Raw genomic sequence first — 24,396 nt, 5'->3', positions numbered from 1 at the left:
GCCCTTCCCATTGGTGCCCTGCCCTTCCCATTGGTGCCCTGCCCTGCCCGATGGTGCCCTGCCCTGCCCCTTGGTACCGTCACTCCGCTGCTGCTCTTTTCCTTTTCTGAGTTGATCACAAGCAAAAGCACATTGAATACATGTAGTCCGCATCGTCTTCTTTTTCAGCAAATTTCAAACACAAAACTAAAATTCAGAACTATAATAATATGTGTATTTAAATTACCTCTCATTTAAATGAAGAAGACCTCATATTGTGATTTATAAAATACTGGGATGATCCATGTAAACGGTGCTTTGTCATTCATATTTGCATTTTTTTGTGCATTTTACACAATTAAGTGTGAACTTGCAGAAACCGTAGATGGCTGTGGTTATTTCTTAATATTTAGATATGACGTGCTGTAACTGTGATAAAATCTGGATCTTTGCTCTGGTAATAACAAGAAATGTCAGATAACACCATTATTTTATTAAAATGTCGCTTATTGATGAGCTATGATACATATTTACTACAGGGACTAACCCACAAACATAATTATTAAAACCTGAGAACGTGTCGGATGCGCTTTGAGGTGACGGATGAGAGTTGATCGTCCAGGCGTTTCATTAAGATGTAGTTAATGTATGTTTAGAGTGACCAGGTTTTCAAATTTAAAAACTTGAGACACTTTGGATGAGAAGTAATAATGAAAGAGTAAAAAACGCAGGTAATAAAGTACATTTTAATGCATCATTCACGCTTTTGGGTGGACAGGGACTTGAGACTGGCCTCGGCCTCAGTGAGGAGCTTGATCAGGGAGCTCGGGTTGTACGGGAAGAGCTTCTTACTGTGGAGCCTGGACACCAGCTCCAGCAGCAGGCTCAGGCAGCGCACCGCGGCCTCCCGACAGGGGCCTCCGTCCTGCTCCACCGCCCGCTCCACCGCCCGCTCCACCGCCCGCTCCACCGCCCGCTCCACCTGCTCCGTGTCCGACTCGCCGGAGCTGCTGTAGTCCACCAGCAGAACCCCGCGGCGCTGCCCCGCTCCCTCTGCTCCCTCTGCTCCCTCGGCCCTCCCAGGCGCCCCGTGAACCCGTGCCGCTCTGGTGGACGGCGCCCCGGGACCGACGCCGGGACAGGCCGCGCCGAAGCCCCCGGGGTCCGTGCGGAGGAGGCGGAGGTAGCGCACGAAATACTCCAGGAAGCAGGTCTCGGTGGAGATGAGGAAGTCCAGCAGCACGCGGTGGTCGAACGCCAGGCTCCGCAGCAGCAGCAGGAAGTGGCAGTGAGGGTTCAGGCCCGAGGAGCAAGCCCGGGGCAGGGGAGGGGCGTGGCAAGGGGCGGGGCTCGGGACGGGCTCCTGCTGCCTGCAATCAAGGCAACTAAGTCAAGATCAGTGCGTTTACATGTGCACGGAAAACCCAGACGTGACTTTAAAGTATCCATATTTAAAGTTTCTCAAAAGTACTTCTACAAACTGACGTATGTTTTTCCTGAAGTGTCTAACTGCGCTTCACAGTCTCGTGTTTGAATACGTCTGGTCCCGGCGAGCTAAAAACACGTGCTAAAAAAGTCATACGTTAGTCAAGTTGCAAACGTGTCAAGCTCCGTGCCATGTCTGACATTGTTGCCATGGTTACCGCTTTAGACATCCAGAATATATCCAGACGCAAACAGAGATGTGGGCATCCTGGGTTCTCAACGAGCCGCTTTGGTTAATTAAATGGACTCATAACGGCAGTGCTGAGTCCATTTAATTAAGGAAACTGCTAATGGTTTAAAGCATTTATATTTAAAAATAACCTGTGGCGTCATGTAACCTGTGGTGTCATGGTAACCTGTGGTGTCATGGTAACCTGTGGTGTCATGGTAACCTGTGGTGTCATGGTAACCTGTGGCGTCATGTAACCTGTGGTGTCATGTAACCTGTGGTGTGTCATGGTAACCTGTGGTGTCATGTAACCTGTGGTGTCATGGTAACCTGTGGTGTCATGGTAACCTGTGGTGTCATGGTAACCTGTGGGGTGTCATGTAACCTGTGGTGTCATGGTAACCTGTGGTGTCATGGTAACCTGTGGTGTCATGGTAACCTGTGGGGTGTCATGTAACCTGTGGTGTCATGGTAACCTGTGGCGTCATGTAACCTGTGGTGTCATGTAACCTGTGGTGTCATGGTAACCTGTGGTGTCATGTAACCTGTGGTGTCATGTAACCTGTGGTGTCATGTAACCTGTGGTGTCATGGTAACCTGTGGTGTCATGGTAACCTGTGGTGTCATGTAACCTGTGGCGTCATGGTAACCTGTGGCGTCATGGTAACCTGTGGTGTCATGGTAACCTGTGGCGTCATGTAACCTGTGGTGTCATGTAACCTGTGGTGTCATGGTAACCTGTGGTGTCATGTAACCTGTGGCTTCATGGTAACCTGTGGCGTCATGTAACCTGTGGTGTCATGGTAACCTGTGGTGTCATGGTAACCTGTGGTGTCATGTAACCTGTGGTGTCATGGTAACCTGTGGTGTCATGGTAACCTGTGGCGTCATGTAACCTGTGGTGTCATGTAACCTGTGGCGTCATGTAACCTGTGGTGTCATGGTAACCTGTGGCGTCATGGTAACCTGTGGTGTCATGTAACCTGTGGTGTCATGTAACCTGTGGTGTCATGTAACCTGTGGTGTCATGTAACCTGTGGTGTCATGTAACCTGTGGTGTCATGTAACCTGTGGTGTCATTTAACCTGTGGCGTCATGTAACCTGTGGTGTCATGGTAACCTGTGGCGTCATGTAACCTGTGGCGTCATGTAACCTGTGGTGTCATGTAACCTGTGGTGTCATGGTAACCTGTGGTGTCATGGTAACCTGTGGCGTCATGTAACCTGTGGTGTCATGGTAACCTGTGGTGTCATGTAACCTGTGGTGTCATGGTAACCTGTGGTGTCATGGTAACCTGTGGTGTCAGGTAACCTGTGGCGTCATGTAACCTGTGGTGTCATGGTAACCTGTGGTGTCATGGTAACCTGTGGTGTCATGTAACCTGTGGTGTCATGGTAACCTGTGGGATGTCATGTAACCTGTGGTGTCATGGTAACCTGTGGTGTCATGTAACCTGTGGTGTCATGGTAACCTGTGGTGTCATGTAACCTGTGGTGTCATGGTAACCTGTGGGGTGTCATGTAACCTGTGGCGTCATGTAACCTGTGGTGTCATGTAACCTGTGGTGTCATGGTAACCTGTGGTGTCATGGTAACCTGTGGTGTCATGTAACCTGTGGCGTCATGGTAACCTGTGGTGTCATGGTAACCTGTGGTGTCATGTAACCTGTGGCGTCATGGTAACCTGTGGCGTCATGGTAACCTGTGGTGTCATGGTAACCTGTGGCGTCATGGTAACCTGTGGCGTCATGTAACCTGTGGTGTCATGTAACCTGTGGTGTCATGGTAACCTGTGGTGTCATGTAACCTGTGGCGTCATGGTAACCTGTGGTGTCATGGTAACCTGTGGTGTCATGGTAACCTGTGGCGTCATGTAACCTGTGGCGTCATGGTAACCTGTGGTGTCATGTAACCTGTGGTGTCATGGTAACCTGTGGTGTCATGTAACCTGTGGTGTCATGGTAACCTGTGGTGTCATGGTAACCTGTGGTGTCATGTAACCTGTGGTGTCATGTAACCTGTGGCGTCATGTAACCTGTGGCGTCATGGTAACCTGTGGCGTCATGTAACCTGTGGTGTCATGTAACCTGTGGTGTCATGGTAACCTGTGGCGTCATGTAACCTGTGGTGTCATGGTAACCTGTGGTGTCATGGTAACCTGTGGTGTCATGTAACCTGTGGTGTCATGTAACCTGTGGTGTCATGTAACCTGTGGTGTCATGGTAACCTGTGTAACCTGTGGCGTCATGTAACCTGTGGCGTCATGTAACCTGTGGTGTCATGGTAACCTGTGGTGTCATGGTAACCTGTGGTGTCATGGTAACCTGTGGTGTCATGATAACCTGTGGTGTCATGATAACCTGTGGTGTCATGTAACCTGTGGTGTCATGTAACCTGTGGTGTCATGGTAACCTGTGGTGTCATGTAACCAGTGGTGTCATGGTAACCTGTGGTGTCATGTAACCTGTGGTGTCATGTAACCTGTGGTGTCATGGTAACCTGTGGTGTCATGGTAACCTGTGGTGTCATGTAACCTGTGGTGTCATGTAACCTGTGGTGTCATGTAACCTGTGGCGTCATGTAACCTGTGGCGTCATGGTAACCTGTGGCGTCATGTAACCTGTGGCGTCATGTAACCTGTGGTGTCATGGTAACCTGTGGTGTCATGTAACCTGTGGCGTCATGTAACCTGTGGCGTCATGGTAACCTGTGGTGTCATGGTAACCTGTGGTGTCATGTAACCTGTGGCGTCATGGTAACCTGTGGTGTCATGGTAACCAGTGGTGTCATGTAACCTGTGGCGTCATGTAACCTGTGGTGTCATGTAACCTGTGGTGTCATGGTAACCTGTGTAACCTGTGGTGTCATGTAACCTGTGGTGTCATGTAACCTGTGGTGTCATGGTAACCTGTGGTGTCATGGTAACCTGTGGTGTCATGTAACCTGTGGTGTCATGGGTAACCTGTGGTGTCATGGTAACCTGTGGTGTCATGGTAACCTGTGGTGTCATGGTAACCTGTGGTGTCATGGTAACCTGTGGTGTCATTGTAACCTGTGGCGTCATGGTAACCTGTGGCGTCATGTAACCTGTGGTGTCATGTAACCTGTGGTGTCATGGTAACCTGTGGTGTCATGTAACCTGTGGCGTCATGGTAACCTGTGGCGTCATATAACCTGTGGTGTCATGGTAACCTGTGGTGTCATGTAACCTGTGGTGTCATGGTAACCTGTGGTGTCATGTAACCTGTGGTGTCATGGTAACCTGTGGGGTGTCATGTAACCTGTGGTGTCATGGTAACCTGTGGCGTCATGTAACCTGTGGTGTCATGGTAACCTGTGGTGTCATGGTAACCTGTGGTGTCATGGTAACCTGTGGCGTCATGTAACCTGTGGTGTCATGGTAACCTGTGGTGTCATGTAACCTGTGGTGTCATGGTAACCTGTGGTGTCATGGTAACCTGTGGTGTCAGGTAACCTGTGGCGTCATGTAACCTGTGGTGTCATGGTAACCTGTGGTGTCATGTAACCTGTGGTGTCATGGTAACCTGTGGGGTGTCATGTAACCTGTGGTGTCATGGTAACCTGTGGTGTCATGTAACCTGTGGTGTCATGGTAACCTGTGGTGTCATGGTAACCTGTGGTGTCATGTAACCTGTGGCGTCATGGTAACCTGTGGTGTCATGGTAACCTGTGGTGTCATGTAACCTGTGGCGTCATGGTAACCTGTGGCGTCATGGTAACCTGTGGTGTCATGGTAACCTGTGGTGTCATGGTAACCTGTGGCGTCATGTAACCTGTGGTGTCATGTAACCTGTGGTGTCATGGTAACCTGTGGTGTCATGTAACCTGTGGCTTCATGGTAACCTGTGGCGTCATGTAACCTGTGGTGTCATGGTAACCTGTGGTGTCATGGTAACCTGTGGTGTCATGTAACCTGTGGTGTCATGGTAACCTGTGGTGTCATGGTAACCTGTGGCGTCATGTAACCTGTGGTGTCATGTAACCTGTGGCGTCATGTAACCTGTGGTGTCATGGTAACCTGTGGCGTCATGGTAACCTGTGGTGTCATGTAACCTGTGGTGTCATGGTAACCTGTGGTGTCATGTAACCTGTGGCGTCATGGTAACCTGTGGCGTCATGTAACCTGTGGTGTCATGGTAACCTGTGGTGTCATGTAACCTGTGGTGTCATGTAACCTGTGGTGTCATGTAACCTGTGGCGTCATGGTAACCTGTGTAACCTGTGGCGTCATGTAACCTGTGGTGTCATGGTAACCTGTGGTGTCATGTAACCTGTGGTGTCATGGTAACCTGTGGTGTCATGGTAACCTGTGGTGTCATGTAACCTGTGGTGTCATGGTAACCTGTGGTGTCATGGTAACCTGTGGTGTCATGGTAACCTGTGGTGTCATGTAACCTGTGGTGTCATGGTAACCTGTGGTGTCATGTAACCTGTGGTGTCATGTAACCTGTGGCGTCATGTAACCTGTGGCGTCATGGTAACCTGTGGCGTCATGTAACCTGTGGTGTCATGTAACCTGTGGTGTCATGGTAACCTGTGGCGTCATGTAACCTGTGGTGTCATGGTAACCTGTGGTGTCATGGTAACCTGTGGTGTCATGTAACCTGTGGTGTCATGGTAACCTGTGTAACCTGTGGCGTCATGTAACCTGTGGCGTCATGTAACCTGTGGTGTCATGGTAACCTGTGGTGTCATGGTAACCTGTGGTGTCATGGTAACCTGTGGTGTCATGATAACCTGTGGTGTCATGATAACCTGTGGTGTCATGTAACCTGTGGTGTCATGTAACCTGTGGTGTCATGGTAACCTGTGGTGTCATGGTAACCTGTGGTGTCATGTAACCTGTGGTGTCATGGTAACCTGTGGTGTCATGGTAACCTGTGGTGTCATGGTAACCTGTGGTGTCATGGTAACCTGTGGTGTCATGTAACCTGTGGCGTCATGTAACCTGTGGCGTCATGGTAACCTGTGGTGTCATGTAACCTGTGGCGTCATGTAACCTGTGGCGTCATGGTAACCTGTGGTGTCATGTAACCTGTGGCGTCATGTAACCTGTGGTGTCATGGTAACCTGTGGTGTCATGTAACCTGTGGCGTCATGTAACCTGTGGCGTCATGGTAACCTGTGGTGTCATGGTAACCTGTGGTGTCATGTAACCTGTGGCGTCATGGTAACCTGTGGTGTCATGGTAACCAGTGGTGTCATGTAACCTGTGGCGTCATGTAACCTGTGGTGTCATGTAACCTGTGGTGTCATGGTAACCTGTGTAACCTGTGGTGTCATGTAACCTGTCGTGTCATGTAACCTGTGGTGTCATGGTAACCTGTGGTGTCATGGTAACCTGTGGTGTCATGTAACCTGTGGTGTCATGGTAACCTGTGGTGTCATGGTAACCTGTGGTGTCATGGTAACCTGTGGTGTCATGGTAACCTGTGGTGTCATTGTAACCTGTGGCGTCATGGTAACCTGTGGCGTCATGGTAACCTGTGGCGTCATGTAACCTGTGGTGTCATGTAACCTGTGGTGTCATGGTAACCTGTGGTGTCATGTAACCTGTGGCGTCATGGTAACCTGTGGCGTCATGTAACCTGTGGCGTCATGGTAACCTGTGGTGTCATGTAACCTGTGGTGTCATGGTAACCTGTGGTGTCATGTAACCTGTGGTGTCATGGTAACCTGTGGGGTGTCATGTAACCTGTGGTGTCATGGTAACCTGTGGCGTCATGTAACCTGTGGTGTCATGGTAACCTGTGGTGTCATGGTAACCTGTGGTGTCATGTAACCTGTGGCGTCATGGTAACCTGTGGTGTCATGGTAACCTGTGGTGTCATGGTAACCTGTGGCGTCATGGTAACCTGTGGCGTCATGCAACCTGTGGTGTCATGTAACCTGTGGTGTCATGGTAACCTGTGGTGTCATGTAACCTGTGGTGTCATGTAACCTGTGGTGTCATGGTAACCTGTGGTGTCATGGTAACCTGTGGTGTCATGGTAACCTGTGGCGTCATGTAACCTGTGGTGTCATGTAACCTGTGGTGTCATGGTAACCTGTGGTGTCATGTAACCTGTGGCGTCATGGTAACCTGTAGCGTCATGTAACCTGTGGTGTCATGTAACCTGTGGTGTCATGTAACCTGTGGCGTCATGTAACCTGTGGTGTCATGGTAACCTGTGGCGTCATGTAACCTGTGGTGTCATGTAACCTGTGGTGTCATGGTAACCTGTGGTGTCATGTAACCTGTGGCGTCATGGTAACCTGTGGCGTCATGGTAACCTGTGGTGTCATGTAACCTGTGGTGTCATGTAACCTGTGGTGTCATGGTAACCTGTGGTGTCATGGTAACCTGTGGTGTCATGTAACCTGTGGTGTCATGGTAACCTGTGGTGTCATGTAACCTGTGGTGTCATGTAACCTGTGGTGTCATGTAACCTGTGGTGTCATGTAACCTGTGGTGTCATGTAACCTGTGGTGTCATGGTAACCTGTGGTGTCATGGTAACCTGTGGTGTCATGTAACCTGTGGTGTCATGTAAACCTGTGGTGTCATGGAAACCTGTGGTGTCATGTAACCTGTGGTGTCATGTAACCTGTGGTGTCATGGTAACCTGTGGTGTCATGGTAACCTGTGGTGTCATGTAACCTGTGGTGTCATGTAACCTGTGGTGTCATGGTAACCTGTGGTGTCATGTAACCTGTGGCGTCATGTAACCTGTGGCGTCATGTAACCTGTGGCGTCATGGTAACCTGTGGTGTCATGTAACCTGTGGCGTCATGTAACCTGTGGTGTCATGGTAACCTGTGGTGTCATGGTAACCTGTGGTGTCAGGTAACCTGTGGCGTCATGTAACCTGTGGTGTCATGGTAACCTGTGGTGTCATGTAACCTGTGGTGTCATGGTAACCCGTGGGGTGTCATGTAACCTGTGGTGTCATGGTAACCTGTGGTGTCATGTAACCTGTGGTGTCATGGTAACCTGTGGTGTCATGTAACCTGTGGCGTCATGGTAACCTGTGGTGTCATGGTAACCTGTGGTGTCATGGTAACCTGTGGTGTCATGTAACCTGTGGTGTCATGTAACCTGTGGTGTCATGTAACCTGTGGTGTCATGGTAACCTGTGGTGTCATGGTAACCTGTGGTGTCAGGTAACCTGTGGCGTCATGTAACCTGTGGTGTCATGGTAACCTGTGGTGTCATGGTAACCTGTGGTGTCAGGTAACCTGTGGCGTCATGTAACCTGTGGTGTCATGGTAACCTGTGGTGTCATGTAACCTGTGGTGTCATGGTAACCTGTGGGGTCTCATGTAACCTGTGGTGTCATGGTAACCTGTGGTGTCATGTAACCTGTGGTGTCATGGTAACCTGTGGTGTCATGGTAACCTGTGGTGTCATGTAACCTGTGGCGTCATGGTAACCTGTGGCGTCATGTAACCTGTGGTGTCATGGTAACCTGTGGTGTCATGTAACCTGTGGCGTCATGGTAACCTGTGGCGTCATGTAACCTGTGGTGTCATGGTAACCTGTGGTGTCATGTAACCTGTGGCGTCATGTAACCTGTGGCGTCATGTAACCTGTGGCGTCATGTAACCTGTGGCGTCATGGTAACCTGTGGCGTCATGTAACCTGTGGTGTCATGTCACCTGTGGTGTCATGGTAACCTGTGGCGTCATGTAACCTGTGGTGTCATGGTAACCTGTGGTGTCATGGTAACCTGTGGTGTCATGTAACCTGTGGTGTCATGTAACCTGTGGTGTCATGTAACCTGTGGTGTCATGGTAACCTGTGGCGTCATGTAACCTGTGGCGTCATGTAACCTGTGGTGTCATGTAACCTGTGGTGTCATGTAACCTGTGGTGTCATGGTAACCTGTGTAACCTGTGGCGTCATGTAACCTGTGGTGTCATGTAACCTGTGGTGTCATGGTAACCTGTGGTGTCATGGTAACCTGTGGTGTCATGGTAACCTGTGGTGTCATGATAACCTGTGGTGTCATGTAACCTGTGGTGTCATGTAACCTGTGGTGTCATGTAACCTGTGGTGTCATGGTAACCTGTGGTGTCATGGTAACCTGTGGTGTCATGATAACCTGTGGTGTCATGTAACCTGTGGTGTCATGTAACCTGTGGTGTCATGGTAACCTGTGGTGTCATGTAACCTGTGGTGTCATGGTAACCTGTGGTGTCATGTAACCTGTGGTGTCATGTAACCTGTGGTGTCATGGTAACCTGTGGTGTCATGGTAACCTGTGGTGTCATGTAACCTGTGGTGTCATGTAACCTGTGGTGACATGTAACCTGTGGTGACATGTAACCTGTGGTGTCATGTAACCAGTGGCGTCATGTAACCTGTGGCGTCATGGTAACCTGTGGCGTCATGGTAACCTGTGGCGTCATGGTAACCTGTGGTGTCATGGTAACCTGTGGTGTCATGTAACCTGTGGCGTCATGGTAACCTGTGGCGTCATGGTAACCAGTGGCGTCATGGTAACCAGTGGCGTCATGGTAACCTGTGGCGTCATGTAACCTGTGGTGTCATGGTAACCTGTGGCGTCATGGTAACCAGTGGTGTCATGGTAACCAGTGGTGTCATGGTAACCTGTGGCGTCATGTAACCTGTGGCGTCATGTAACCTGTGGCGTCATGGTAACCTGTGGCGTCATGTAACCTGTGGCGTCATGTAACCTGTGGTGTCATGTAACCTGTGGTGTCATGTAACCTGTGGCGTCATGGTAATCTGTGGCGTCATGTAACCTGTGGTGTCATGGTAACCTGTGGTGTCATGTAACCTGTGGTGTCATGTAACCTGTGGTGTCATGTAACCTGTGGTGTCATGGTAACCTGTGTAACCTGTGGCGTCATGTAACCTGTGGCGTCATGTAACCTGTGGCGTCATGTAACCTGTGGTGTCATGGTAACCTGTGGTGTCATGGTAACCTGTGGTGTCATGTAACCTGTGGTGTCATGTAACCTGTGGTGTCATGGTAACCTGTGGTGTCATGTAACCTGTGGTGTCATGGTAACCTGTGGTGTCATGTAACCTGTGGTGTCATGTAACCTGTGGTGTCATGTAACCTGTGGCGTCATGGTAACCTGTGGCGTCATGGTAACCTGTGGCGTCATGTAACCTGTGGTGTCATGTAACCTGTGGTGTCATGGTAACCTGTGGCGTCATGTAACCTGTGGTGTCATGGTAACCTGTGGTGTCATGGTAACCTGTGGTGTCATGTAACCTGTGGTGTCATGTAACCTGTGGTGTCATGGTAACCTGTGTAACCTGTGGCGTCATGTAACCTGTGGTGTCATGGTAACCTGTGGTGTCATGGTAACCTGTGGTGTCATGGTAACCTGTGGTGTCAAGGTAACCTGTGGTGTCATGATAACCTGTGGTGTCATGTAACCTGTGGTGTCATGGTAACCTGTGGTGTCATGGTAACCTGTGGTGTCATGTAACCTGTGGTGTCATGTAACCTGTGGTGTCATGGTAACCTGTGGTGTCATGGTAACCTGTGGTGTCATGTAACCTGTGGTGTCATGTAACCTGTGGTGTCATGGTAACCTGTGGTGTCATGTAACCTGTGGTGTCATGTAACCTGTGGTGTCATGTAACCTGTGGTGTCATGGTAACCTGTGGTGTCATGTAACCTGTGGTGTCATGGTAACCTGTGGTGTCATGGTAACCTGTGGTGTCATGTAACCTGTGGTGTCATGTAACCTGTGGTGTCATGGTAACCTGTGGTGTCATGTAACCTGTGGTGTCATGTAACCTGTGGCGTCATGTAACCTGTGGCGTCATGTAACCTGTGGTGTCATGGTAACCTGTGGTGTCATGTAACCTGTGGCGTCATGTAACCTGTGGTGTCATGGTAACCTGTGGTGTCATGGTAACCTGTGGTGTCAGGTAACCTGTGGCGTCATGTAACCTGTGGTGTCATGGTAACCTGTGGTGTCATGTAACCTGTGGTGTCAGGTAACCTGTGGCGTCATGTAACCTGTGGTGTCATGGTAACCTGTGGTGTCATGTAACCTGTGGTGTCATGGTAACCTGTGGTGTCATGTAACCTGTGGTGTCATGGTAACCTGTGGTGTCATGGTAACCTGTGGTGTCATGTAACCTGTGGCGTCATGGTAACCTGTGGCGTCATGTAACCTGTGGTGTCATGTAACCTGTGGTGTCATGTAACCTGTGGTGTCATGTAACCTGTGGTGTCATGGTAACCTGTGGTGTCATGGTAACCTGTGGCGTCATGTAACCTGTGGCATCATGTAACCTGTGGCGTCATGTAACCTGTGGCGTCATGTAACCTGTGGCGTCATGGTAACCTGTGGCGTCATGTAACCTGTGGTGTCATGTAACCTGTGGTGTCATGGTAACCTGTGGTGTCATGTAACCTGTGGCGTCATGGTAACCTGTGGTGTCATGTAACCTGTGGCGTCATGTAACCTGTGGCGTCATGGTAACCTGTGGCGTCATGTAACCTGTGGTGTCATGTAACCTGTGGTGTCATGGTAACCTGTGGCGTCATGTAACCTGTGGCGTCATGGTAACCTGTGGCGTCATGGTAACCTGTGGTGTCATGTAACCTGTGGCGTCATGTAACCTGTGGCGTCATGTAACCTGTGGCGTCATGTAACCTGTGGCGTCATTGTAACCTGTGGTGTCATGTAACCTGTGGTGTCATGTAACCTGTGGTGTCATGTAACCTGTGGTGTCATGTAACCTGTGGTGTCATGTAACCTGTGGTGTCATGTAACCTGTGGCGTCATGTAACCTGTGGCGTCATGTAACCTGTGGCGTCATGGTAACCTGTGGTGTCATGTAACCTGTGGCGTCATGTAACCTGTGGTGTCATGGTAACCTGTGGTGTCATGGTAACCTGTGGTGTCAGGTAACCTGTAGCGTCATGTAACCTGTGGTGTCATGGTAACCTGTGGTGTCATGTAACCTGTGTTGTCAGGTAACCTGTGGCGTCATGGTAACCTGTGGTGTCATGTAACCTGTGGTGTCATGGTAACCTGTGGGTTGTCATGTAACCTGTGGTGTCATGGTAACCTGTGGTGTCATGTAACCTGTGGTGTCATGGTAACCTGTGGTGTCATGTAACCTGTGGTGTCATGTAACCTGTGGCGTCATGTAACCTGTGGTGTCATGTAACCTGTGGTGTCATGGTAACCTGTGGCGTCATGTAACCTGTGGCGTCATGGTAACCTGTGGTGTCATGTAACCTGTGGTGTCATGTAACCTGTGGTGTCATGTAACCTGTGGTGTCATGGTAACCTGTGTAACCTGTGGCGTCATGTAACCTGTGGCGTCATTGTAACCTGTGGTGTCATGTAACCTGTGGTGTCATGTAACCTGTGGTGTCATGTAACCTGTGGTGTCATGTAACCTGTGGTGTCATGGTAACCTGTGGTGTCATGTAACCTGTGGTGTCATGTAACCTGTGGTGTCATGTAACCTGTGGCGTCATGTAACCTGTGGCGTCATGTAACCTGTGGCGTCATGGTAACCTGTGGTGTCATGTAACCTGTGGCGTCATGTAACCTGTGGTGTTATGGTAACCTGTGGTGTCATGGTAACCTGTGGTGTCAGGTAACCTGTAGCGTCATGTAACCTGTGGTGTCATGGTAACCTGTGGTGTCATGTAACCTGTGTTGTCAGGTAACCTGTAGCGTCATGGTAACCTGTGGTGTCATGTAACCTGTGGTGTCATGGTAACCTGTGGGTTGTCATGTAACCTGTGGTGTCATGGTAACCTGTGGTGTCATGTAACCTGTGGTGTCATGGTAACCTGTGGTGTCATGGTAACCTGTGGTGTCATGTAACCTGTGGTGTCATGTAACCTGTGGCGTCATGTAACCTGTGGTGTCATGGTAACCTGTGGTGTCATGGTAACCTGTGGTGTCATGTAACCTGTGGTGTCATGTAACCTGTGGTGTCATGTAACCTGTGGTGTCATGTAACCTGTGGTGTCATGGTAACCTGTGGTGTCATGTAACCTGTGGCGTCATGGTAACCTGTGGTGTCATGTAACCTGTGGCGTCATGTAACCTGTGGCGTCATGTAACCTGTGGTGTCATGGTAACCTGTGGTGTCATGGTAACCTGTGTTGTCAGGTAACCTGTGGCGTCATGGTAACCTGTGGTGTCATGTAACCTGTGGTGTCATGGTAACCTGTGGGGTGTCATGTAACCTGTGGTGTCATGGTAACCTGTGGTGTCATGTAACCTGTGGTGTCATGGTAACCTGTGGTGTCATGTAACCTGTGGTGTCATGTAACCTGTGGCGTCATGTAACCTGTGGTGTCATGTAACCTGTGGTGTCATGGTAACCTGTGGCGTCATGTAACCTGTGGCGTCATGGTAACCTGTGGTGTCATGTAACCTGTGGTGTCATGTAACCTGTGGTGTCATGTAACCTGTGGTGTCATGGTAACCTGTGTAACCTGTGGCGTCATGTAACCTGTGGCGTCATTGTAACCTGTGGTGTCATGTAACCTGTGGTGTCATGTAACCTGTGGTGTCATGTAACCTGTGGTGTCATGTAACCTGTGGTGTCATGGTAACCTGTGGTGTCATGTAACCTGTGGTGTCATGTAACCTGTGGTGTCATGTAACCTGTGGCGTCATGTAACCTGTGGCGTCATGTAACCTGTGGCGTCATGGTAACCTGTGGTGTCATGTAACCTGTGGCGTCATGTAACCTGTGGTGTTATGGTAACCTGTGGTGTCATGGTAACCTGTGGTGTCAGGTAACCTGTAGCGTCATGTAACCTGTGGTGTCATGGTAACCTGTGGTGTCATGTAACCTGTGTTGTCAGGTAACCTGTAGCGTCATGGTAACCTGTGGTGTCATGTAACCTGTGGTGTCATGGTAACCTGTGGGTTGTCATGTAACCTGTGGTGTCATGGTAACCTGTGGTGTCATGTAACCTGTGGTGTCATGGTAACCTGTGGTGTCATGGTAACCTGTGGTGTCATGTAACCTGTGGTGTCATGTAACCTGTGGCGTCATGTAACCTGTGGTGTCATGGTAACCTGTGGTGTCATGGTAACCTGTGGTGTCATGTAACCTGTGGTGTCATGTAACCTGTGGTGTCATGTAACCTGTGGTGTCATGTAACCTGTGGTGTCATGGTAACCTGTGGTGTCATGTAACCTGTGGCGTCATGGTAACCTGTGGTGTCATGTAACCTGTGGCGTCATGTAACCTGTGGCGTCATGTAACCTGTGGTGTCATGTAACCTGTGGCGTCATGGTAACCTGTGGCGTCATGTAACCTGTGGTGTCATGGTAACCTGTGGTGTCATGGTAACCTGTGGTGTCAGGTAACCTGTGGCGTCATGTAACCTGTGGTGTCATGGTAACCTGTGGTGTCATGTAACCTGTGGTGTCAGGTAACCTGTGGCGTCATGTAACCTGTGGTGTCATGTAACCTGTGGTGTCATGTAACCTGTGGTGTCATGGTAACCTGTGGTGTCATGTAACCTGTGGTGTCATGTAACCTGTGGCGTCATGTAACCTGTGGCGTCATGTAACCTGTGGCGTCATGGTAACCTGTGGTGTCATGTAACCTGTGGCGTCATGTAACCTGTGGTGTCATGGTAACCTGTGGTGTCATGGTAACCTGTGGTGTCAGGTAACCTGTAGCGTCATGTAACCTGTGGTGTCATGGTAACCTGTGGTGTCATGGTAACCTGTGGTGTCAGGTAACCTGTGGCGTCATGTAACCTGTGGTGTCATGGTAACCTGTGGTGTCATGTAACCTGTGGTGTCAGGTAACCTGTGGCGTCATGTAACCTGTGGTGTCATGGTAACCTGTGGTGTCATGTAACCTGTGGTGTCATGGTAACCTGTGGTGTCATGTAACCTGTGGTGTCATGGTAACCTGTGGTGTCATGGTAACCTGTGGTGTCATGTAACCTGTGGCGTCATGGTAACCTGTGGCGTCATGTAACCTGTGGTGTCATGTAACCTGTGGTGTCATGTAACCTGTGGTGTCATGTAACCTGTGGTGTCATGTAACCTGTGGTGTCATGGTAACCTGTGGTGTCATGTAACCTGTGGCGTCATGTAACCTGTGGCATCATGTAACCTGTGGCGTCATGTAACCTGTGGCGTCATGGTAACCTGTGGCGTCATGGTAACCTGTGGTGTCATGTAACCTGTGGTGTCATGGTAACCTGTGGTGTCATGTAACCTGTGGCGTCATGGTAACCTGTGGTGTCATGTAACCTGTGGCGTCATGTAACCTGTGGCGTCATGGTAACCTGTGGCGTCATGTAACCTGTGGTGTCATGTAACCTGTGGTGTCATGGTAACCTGTGGCGTCATGTAACCTGTGGCGTCATGGTAACCTGTGGCGTCATGGTAACCTGTGGTGTCATGTAACCTGTGGTGTCATGTAACCTGTGGCGTCATGTAACCTGTGGCGTCATTGTAACCTGTGGTGTCATGTAACCTGTGGTGTCATGTAACCTGTGGTGTCATGTAACCTGTGGTGTCATGTAACCTGTGGTGTCATGTAACCTGTGGTGTCATGTAACCTGTGGCGTCATGTAACCTGTAGCGTCATGTAACCTGTGGTGTCATGGTAACCTGTGGTGTCATGTAACCTGTGTTGTCAGGTAACCTGTGGCGTCATGGTAACCTGTGGTGTCATGTAACCTGTGGTGTCATGGTAACCTGTGGGTTGTCATGTAACCTGTGGTGTCATGGTAACCTGTGGTGTCATGTAACCTGTGGTGTCATGGTAACCTGTGGTGTCATGGTAACCTGTGGTGTCATGTAACCTGTGGTGTCATGTAACCTGTGGCGTCATGTAACCTGTGGTGTCATGTAACCTGTGGTGTCATGGTAACCTGTGGCGTCATGTAACCTGTGGCGTCATGGTAACCTGTGGTGTCATGTAACCTGTGGTGTCATGTAACCTGTGGTGTCATGTAACCTGTGGTGTCATGGTAACCTGTGTAACCTGTGGCGTCATGTAACCTGTGGCGTCATTGTAACCTGTGGTGTCATGTAACCTGTGGTGTCATGTAACCTGTGGTGTCATGTAACCTGTGGTGTCATGTAACCTGTGGTGTCATGTAACCTGTGGTGTCATGTAACCTGTGGCGTCATGTAACCTGTGGCGTCATGGTAACCTGTGGTGTCATGTAACCTGTGGCGTCATGTAACCTGTGGTGTCATGGTAACCTGTGGTGTCATGGTAACCTGTGGTGTCAGGTAACCTGTAGCGTCATGTAACCTGTGGTGTCATGGTAACCTGTGGTGTCATGTAACCTGTGTTGTCAGGTAACCTGTGGCGTCATGGTAACCTGTGGTGTCATGTAACCTGTGGTGTCATGGTAACCTGTGGGTTGTCATGTAACCTGTGGTGTCATGGTAACCTGTGGTGTCATGTAACCTGTGGTGTCATGGTAACCTGTGGTGTCATGGTAACCTGTGGTGTCATGTAACCTGTGGTGTCATGTAACCTGTGGCGTCATGGTAACCTGTGGTGTCATGGTAACCTGTGGTGTCATGGTAACCTGTGGTGTCATGGTAACCTGTGGTGTCATGTAACCTGTGGCGTCATGGTAACCTGTGGCGTCATGTAACCTGTGGTGTCATGTAACCTGTGGTGTCATGGTAACCTGTGGTGTCATGTAACCTGTGGCGTCATGGTAACCTGTGGTGTCATGTAACCTGTGGCGTCATGTAACCTGTGGCGTCATGTAACCTGTGGCGTCATGGTAACCTGTGGCGTCATGTAACCTGTGGTGTCATGTAACCTGTGGTGTCATGGTAACCTGTGACGTCATGTAACCTGTGGTGTCATGGTAACCTGTGGTGTCATGGTAACCTGTGGTGTCATGTAACCTGTGGCGTCATGGTAACCTGTGGCGTCATGTAACCTGTGGTGTCATGTAACCTGTGGTGTCATGGTAACCTGTGGTGTCATGTAACCTGTGGCGTCATGGTAACCTGTGGTGTCATGTAACCTGTGGCGTCATGTAACCTGTGGCGTCATGTAACCTGTGGCGTCATGGTAACCTGTGGCGTCATGTAACCTGTGGTGTCATGTAACCTGTGGTGTCATGGTAACCTGTGACGTCATGTAACCTGTGGTGTCATGGTAACCTGTGGTGTCATGTAACCTGTGGTGTCATGTAACCTGTGGTGTCATGGTAACCTGTGACGTCATGTAACCTGTGGTGTCATGGTAACCTGTGGTGTCATGTAACCTGTGGTGTCATGTAACCTGTGGTGTCATGTAACCTGTGGTGTCATGTAACCTGTGGTGTCATGTAACCTGTGGTGTCATGGTAACCTGTGTAACCTGTGGCGTCATGTAACCTGTGGCGTCATGTAACCTGTGGCGTCATGTAACCTGTGGTGTCATGTAACCTGTGGTGTCATGTAACCTGTGGTGTCATGGTAACCTGTGGTGTCATGTAACCTGTGGTGTCATGTAACCTGTGGTGTCATGGTAACCTGTGTAACCTGTGGCGTCATGTAACCTGTGGCGTCATGTAACCTGTGGCGTCATGTAACCTGTGGTGTCATGTAACCTGTGGTGTCATGTAACCTGTGGTGTCATGGTAACCTGTGGTGTCATGTAACCTGTGGCGTCATGTAACCTGTGGCGTCATGGTAACCTGTGGTGTCATGTAACCTGTGGTGTCATGGTAACCTGTGGTGTCATGTAACCTGTGGTGTCATGGTAACCTGTGGTGTCATGGTAACCTGTGGTGTCATGGTAACCTGTGGTGTCATGTAACCTGTGGTGTCATGTAACCTGTGGTGTCATGGTAACCTGTGGTGTCATGTAACCTGTGGTGTCATGTAACCTGTGGTGTCATGTAACCTGTGGTGTCATGTAACCTGTGGTGTCATGGTAACCTGTGGTGTCATGGTAACCTGTGTAACCTGTGGTGCAGGTAAATGCAGAGCAGAGCTTTGGCCGCTTCCATCATGTCGTCATCTTGCTCTCCGAACACAGAGCTGAGCCTGGAGCAGCGGTGATGGCCTGAGGGGGGCGCTGACGGGTCAACGGGCAGGGACGGGTCCACGGGCAGGGACGGGTCCACGGGCAGAGACGGGTCCACGGGCAGGGACGGGTCCACGGGCAGAGACGGGTCCACGGGCAGAGACGGGTCCACGGGCAGGGACGGGTCCACGGGCAGGGACGGGTCCACGGGCAGAGACGGGTCCACGGGCAGGGACGGGTCCACGGGCAGGGACGGGTCCACGGGCAGAGACGGGTCCACGGGCAGGGACGGGTCCACGGGCAGGACGTCCCACAGGCTCTGGAGGCGCAGGAGTGAAGGAACTGCACGGCAAATACACTCCTATCACATCAGTGCTTAATATTGACTATTTTATATTATTTTCAAACCTAAAGAACTTTATTCAAACATGTGTTATCATGTAGAATGTATGTTGTATATATATATATTTTATTTTACCTGTTATGGTTAAATCAAATATATATGTTTGAACTCATTTCTTGAATCATACCTGGGCCGTTGGCTTGACACTGCAGCTCCATGGACTTGAGCAGGACGAGGCCCAGCGCTCTGAGGGTCACGTTGTCCCCAGAAGGACCCGTCCCGACCGCCCGCGCGCCCCCGAAGAAGCACTCCCCCTCCACGGCGACGCCCCTCAGCCCTCCTTCAGCCGCCGCCCGCAGCACGCTGTTGGCCAGCAGGAGGACATCACTGCACCGGAGTGTCCCCGAGTGTCCCCCGGTCCAGTCCTCCCCCGCCCTCTGCACCAGCGCCCTCTTCAGGACGAGCAGCACTCTGCGCCTGAGCCCGGGCGGGAGCGGGCAGGAGCAGAGGGTCAGCAGTTTAGAGGCGCAGAGGCAGAGCAGGCACTGCCCCCCCACGGCCACGCCCTGAAGTTCACACGCACTCCTGCAGGCGCACAGCACCTCCAGCAGGTCCAGCATCAGGCTCACGGTGGACCCCCAAGCTCCATCAGGGGCCCCCCAAGTTCCACCAGGGGCCCCTGCGTCCACACTCAGCAGCTGGGAGCAGAAGGCCGACAGGCTGGAGTCGAATTCGACCAGTACTTTCTCTGTGAAGTCTAAAAAGAGAAAACAAACTTTCTTTACTTGAATTTCCAGCGATGAATAAAAAGACAGTTTCACATTTTCCTTTAGAACATGAACTAATAATGAAACCAGTGTTGAACTGGAGATGTAGTTATTGTCTCGACAAATACAAACTCTAAAACCTAAACCAAGATATATTTCCTTTAACAGCAGAAGCATTATTCAATTAATCTGTAAAAAATAATAAATCTTATCTAATTTGTCTTAATTAATAATACACTTTACTCATAAATATGACACCTACATCATGTACTGGTGTTTCATTAGTCATTACTAGTATATTGCTAATTAAAAGTATCATATGTTCTAGTTTGAAGGATAAATCATTCCATAGAAACAATATTAAGGATCGATGTAAGCATTATATTCATATATTGTATTAAATGATCAGATCCGGTGCATTTAGACTTCATGTTTATTAATGTAGTAACTAATAATAAATAGTTACCGGTAATAAGAGTGGTTACCGTGGTGTCGTCCCTTCAGCAGCCGTCTGAGGACCTCTGTCAAGGAGCGGACACAAGCATGCACAGGGGGCCCCGAGGGACAGAAGGGCCCAGAGGGACAGAGGGGCCCCGAGGGACAAGAGGACGGGCAAAGGGCCAGAAGACACCACTGACCCCACTCATCACTGATCGAGCCCTGCACAAAACACAAGAGGAGCCAATGTGACTAATGTGACCTAGGACCTGACCCCTGACCCCTAAGCCCTGACCCCATGGTCACTATGACCACTAGAGGCAGGATGTCCCGCCTCCCTCTCAGCTCCAGGTGAAACAGGGCTCGTGTGCGTCAGACAGATGCTCACGTGGTGCAGTTGGTTGATGACAGCGGCGGAGACACACGTGACACTCAGATGACGCACGAGCGGGTCCTCCGAGTGACACTGCTGCAGCTGCAACACAACATCAGAGAGGTTTAGTCCCACCTGTCCCACTGTCCCACAGCCTGGAGCTCACAGAGACTCTGCACCCACCAGGGCGCACATGGCATCAGGCTGGAGCAGACTCCAAGTCTCCTCAGCGAACAGGTGGAACTCAGGGGCCCCTTTGCTCTCGGTGAGGCGGCACAACAGCTGCTCCAGCACAGTCAGACCCACACACAGGAGCTCCGGGCCTCTGGCACCCTCAAGAGCACCCTCAGGAGCACCCTCAGGAGCACCCTCACACCCGGGCTCAGGAGCACCCTCCCCGGCTCCATGCGCGCACAGGCAGGAGCGCAGCAGGCGCGCGGAGTGTGCGGGTGTGAGGCTGGGACAGTCTACAGACACGACACAGTGGTACAGCTCCTCCAGAGGGGCCAGCGGCTCCTCCAGAGGGGCCAGCGGCTCCTCCAGAGGGGCCAGCGGCTCCGGGACAGTCTCTCCGCTCATCTCGGCCCTGGACTTGTTCTCTTTAAACTTGTGGCGCGGTCCATCCTCTGCTTCTGGGACGCTCACGCGCCTCTGCTCTTTCCCTTCTTCCTCTGTAGAGTCTGAGTAAAGTTGACATTGCATTACTGCCCCCTTCTGGTCACAGCGAGCACTACGTATAAACTGTGATGGAGCTTTATGTATTTAACTGTTACATTAATTAAAATACTTCATGACTTGAGTTGCATGTTTTGTCCTGATTTCAACACTTCATAAAAGCTGTAAGTGCAACAGTACCCTCTGCTGGAGGGCACGAGGCAGTGATGGCTCCAGACAATATTATCATTGGAGGGTACAGGAGGGCACAAGAGGGGCACAGGAGGGCACAGGAGGGTACAGGAGGGGCACAGGAGGGCACAGGAGGGTACAGGAGGGCACAAGAGGGGCACAGGAGGGCACAGGAGGGGCACAGGAAGGGCACAGGAGGGTACAGGAGGGGCACAGGAGGGGCACAGGAGGGGCACAGGAGGGTACAGGAGGGGCACAAGAGGGTACAGGAGGGGCACAGGAGGGTACAGGGGGGCACAGGAGGGTACAGGAGGGGCATAGGAGGGTACAGGAGGGTACAGGAGGGGCACAGGAGGGCACAGGAGGGTACAGGAGGGCACAAGAGGGGCACAGGAGGGCACAGGAGGGGCACAGGAAGGGCACAGGAGGATACAGGAGGGGCACAGGAGGGGCACAGGAGGGTACAGGAGGGGCACAAGAGGGTACAGGAGGGGTACAGGAGGGTACAGGGGGGCACAGGAGGGTACAGGAGGGGCATAGGAGGGTACAGGAGGGCACAAGAGGGGCACAGGAGGGCACAGGAGGGTACAGGAGGGGCACAGGAAGGGCACAGGAGGGTACAGGAGGGGCACAGGAGGGGCACAGGAGGGCACAGGAGGGTACAGGAGGGGCACAAGAGGGTACAGGAGGGGCACAGGAGGGTACAGGAGGGGCACAAGAGGGTACAGGAGGGGCACAGGAGGGTACAGGAGGGGCACAACATACAGTAATATGAATGTACTGATCCCAGTGTCTTGACCCACTAACACCTGACCCACTAACACATCTTAAATAATATTGGTTAATAACAACTAAATATCTATAACATTATTACAATATGAAACAACATTTGTGAAGGTCTAATTTGACCGTTTAAAACATATATAGAGTTGTGTGGTGGTAATGGGTGTCAGAGTCGGGGTCTGGAACACATTTAAGATAAGATAAGATAAGATAATCCTTTATTGTCCCACATGGGGAAATTTCATTGGTGCAACGCAGGTAGATACAGAGGTAGATACGATTTTTGATTATTTTGAGTCTAGATTATTTAGAAAATCTCAGGAGCCGCGTCGGTCGGTTGCTAGGCTCCCGGATAAACACCAGACGCGTCCCGTGTGCTGCTTTCAACATAAAAGTCTCTGCGTTTGCCACCTGCAGTGAGGCTTTATTGTGAAACTCACTGCACACGCCTGAGATATTATCCTTGTGCTGTAAATGGAGGCGGAGCTTCTCCGTAAGAAAAGTGTGTCAACAGTTAAAAAACTGCACTGCCCCGCACAGCCCTGCACAGCCCTGCACAGCCCTGCACTGCCCTGCATTGCCCTGCGTTGCCCTACACTGCCCTGCACAGCCCTGCGTTGCCCTACACTTCCCTGCATTGCCCTGCATTGCCCTGCACAGCACTGCGTTGCCCTGCAATGCCTACACTGCCCTGCGTTGCCCTGCGTTGCCCTGCGTTGTCCTGCACTGCCGTGCACTGCCCTGTACAGCCCTGCACTGCCCTGCGCTGCCCTGCGCTGCCCTGCGCTGCCCTGTACAGCCCTGCACTGCCCTGCACTGCCCTGCGCTGCCCTGCGCTGCCCTGCGTTGCCCTGTACAGCCCTGCACTGCCCTGCACTGCCCTGCGCTGCCCTGCGCTGCCCTGCACAGCCCTGCACTGCCCTGCGCTGCCCTGCGCTGCCCTGCGTTGCCCTGCACAGCCCTGCACTGCCCTGCATTGCCCTGCGCTGCCCTGCGTTGCCCTGCACAGCCCTGCACTGCCCTGCATTGCCCTGCACTGCCCTGCGTTGCCCTGCACAGCCCTGCACTGCCCTGCATTGCCCTGCACTGCCCTGCGTTGCCCTGCACAGCCCTGCATTGCCCTGCACATTGCCCTGCACATTGCCCTGCAGGCCCGAGTCTGCTCCTGTGTGAGCGGCGTCACCAGATACGGCACACATAAGCGAGGCCTTTGTGTTTGTACTTGGCAGAGGCGGGGGCAGGGGGGGTTCCCAGGTGATTGTGTCCGCATAGGTGTGCCCTGCCCAGAAGAATGTCAAACAAAGGATCAGGGGCTGGAGCTCATCTGAGAATCCAGGAGTGACATTTATGATCCGGGACTCTCCGCTGCTCCAGGTAAGTGCGTCTCTCTGCAGCTTACACGTATATAACACGTATATAACACGTATATAACACGTATATAACACATTTATATACATGTATTCTTGTTGTTTTGTCACTGGACACCTGCAGCGGCTGCGCTTTGGCAAAGTGGTGTGGAGAAACATTTGCATAGTGATTGTACCTTGAACACACATAATATAGTTAATCCACAGTAAACAAAGAGTGATGCAGTTACTATTTAAGGGATTTGGAGTTATTAATTCAGCAAATCATTCTGTTTAAACTATATGTTTATTATGAAATAAGTCGTTTATGCTTTTTCATGACAATTAAAGGTGTAAAGTTGCCTGTTCCTTGCACATTAGACTAAACTAAGTCACCACCAGGTCTAAACTGAGACTGGACCAGGCTCTACCGAGTCTAAACCGGGTTTATAACTGATATAAATCTGGTCTAAACTCAGATTGACACAAAGGAGAATCACTTACAAACATTCACTCATTGTGAAAATTCTAAATGCTGATTTTTGACCATGAAACAACTTTAAATCTGCTCTAAAAAGACTATTTCACTGTGGACATTTACAGACATTCAGAATACAAACGCTGTGCTTGCTTTTCTGCCGCTTTGGCGTAAAATGACAGTTAAAACCGTGGAAAAGCGGTCGGACGCGATCACTCTCTGTGTGTTGTGTCAATACGACTCAGACATGACCGTTGATAGGGGCAACACCGGTCAGGGCCCTTTGTAAAGACCCTTTGTAGACTCTCTGTCGACTTTCACTGGTCCACGTCGCTAATCTCTCTAACCTACTTTAAAAAGACTTTTACTTCACAAAGACATCCTGCTGCGACACTTTGAA

The 24,396-nt window shown here is 50.8% G+C and overlaps 1 protein-coding gene across 1 annotated transcript; it reads right to left on the bottom strand.

Moving 5' to 3' along the window:
• Window positions 1–733: 733 nt before the first annotated feature.
• On the bottom strand, window positions 734–21,202 carry lins1 (lines homolog 1). Its single transcript, XM_072464932.1, has 6 exons — window positions 20,727–21,202; window positions 20,559–20,645; window positions 20,218–20,392; window positions 19,153–19,722; window positions 18,553–18,964; window positions 734–1,349 (listed from the first exon to the last, which is right to left on the bottom strand). Exons 1-6 carry the CDS (start codon window positions 21,120–21,122, stop codon window positions 734–736), a joined length of 2,256 nt encoding a protein of 751 aa, XP_072321033.1. The 5' UTR covers window positions 21,123–21,202.
• Window positions 21,203–24,396: the final 3,194 nt, after the last annotated feature.

The sequence above is a fragment of the Eucyclogobius newberryi genome, unplaced genomic scaffold (assembly GCF_026437365.1).
Source record: "Eucyclogobius newberryi isolate DKJ021-1_F unplaced genomic scaffold, fEucNew1.0.hap1 SCAF_5, whole genome shotgun sequence".
Lineage (NCBI taxonomy): Eukaryota > Metazoa > Chordata > Actinopteri > Gobiiformes > Gobiidae > Eucyclogobius > Eucyclogobius newberryi.
This window is presented reverse-complemented; position numbering and strand designations above follow the sequence as displayed.

What these genes read in the sequence shown, in the direction of transcription:
- lins1 (XM_072464932.1), bottom strand. Translation starts at nt 21,122, where the DNA reads ATGAGCGGAGAGACTGTCCCGGAGCCGCTGGCCCCTCTGGAGGAGCCG. An exon ending in GTGTCAAGCCAACGGCCCAG is followed by an intron (nt 18,965 to 19,152) that starts GTATGATTCAAG and finishes TTTGCCGTGCAG; the next exon opens with TTCCTTCACTCCTGCGCCTC. An exon ending in CTGCACCACAGGTTACACAG is followed by an intron (nt 1,350 to 18,552) that starts GTTACCATGACA and finishes CCTTGATTGCAG; the next exon opens with GCAGCAGGAGCCCGTCCCGA.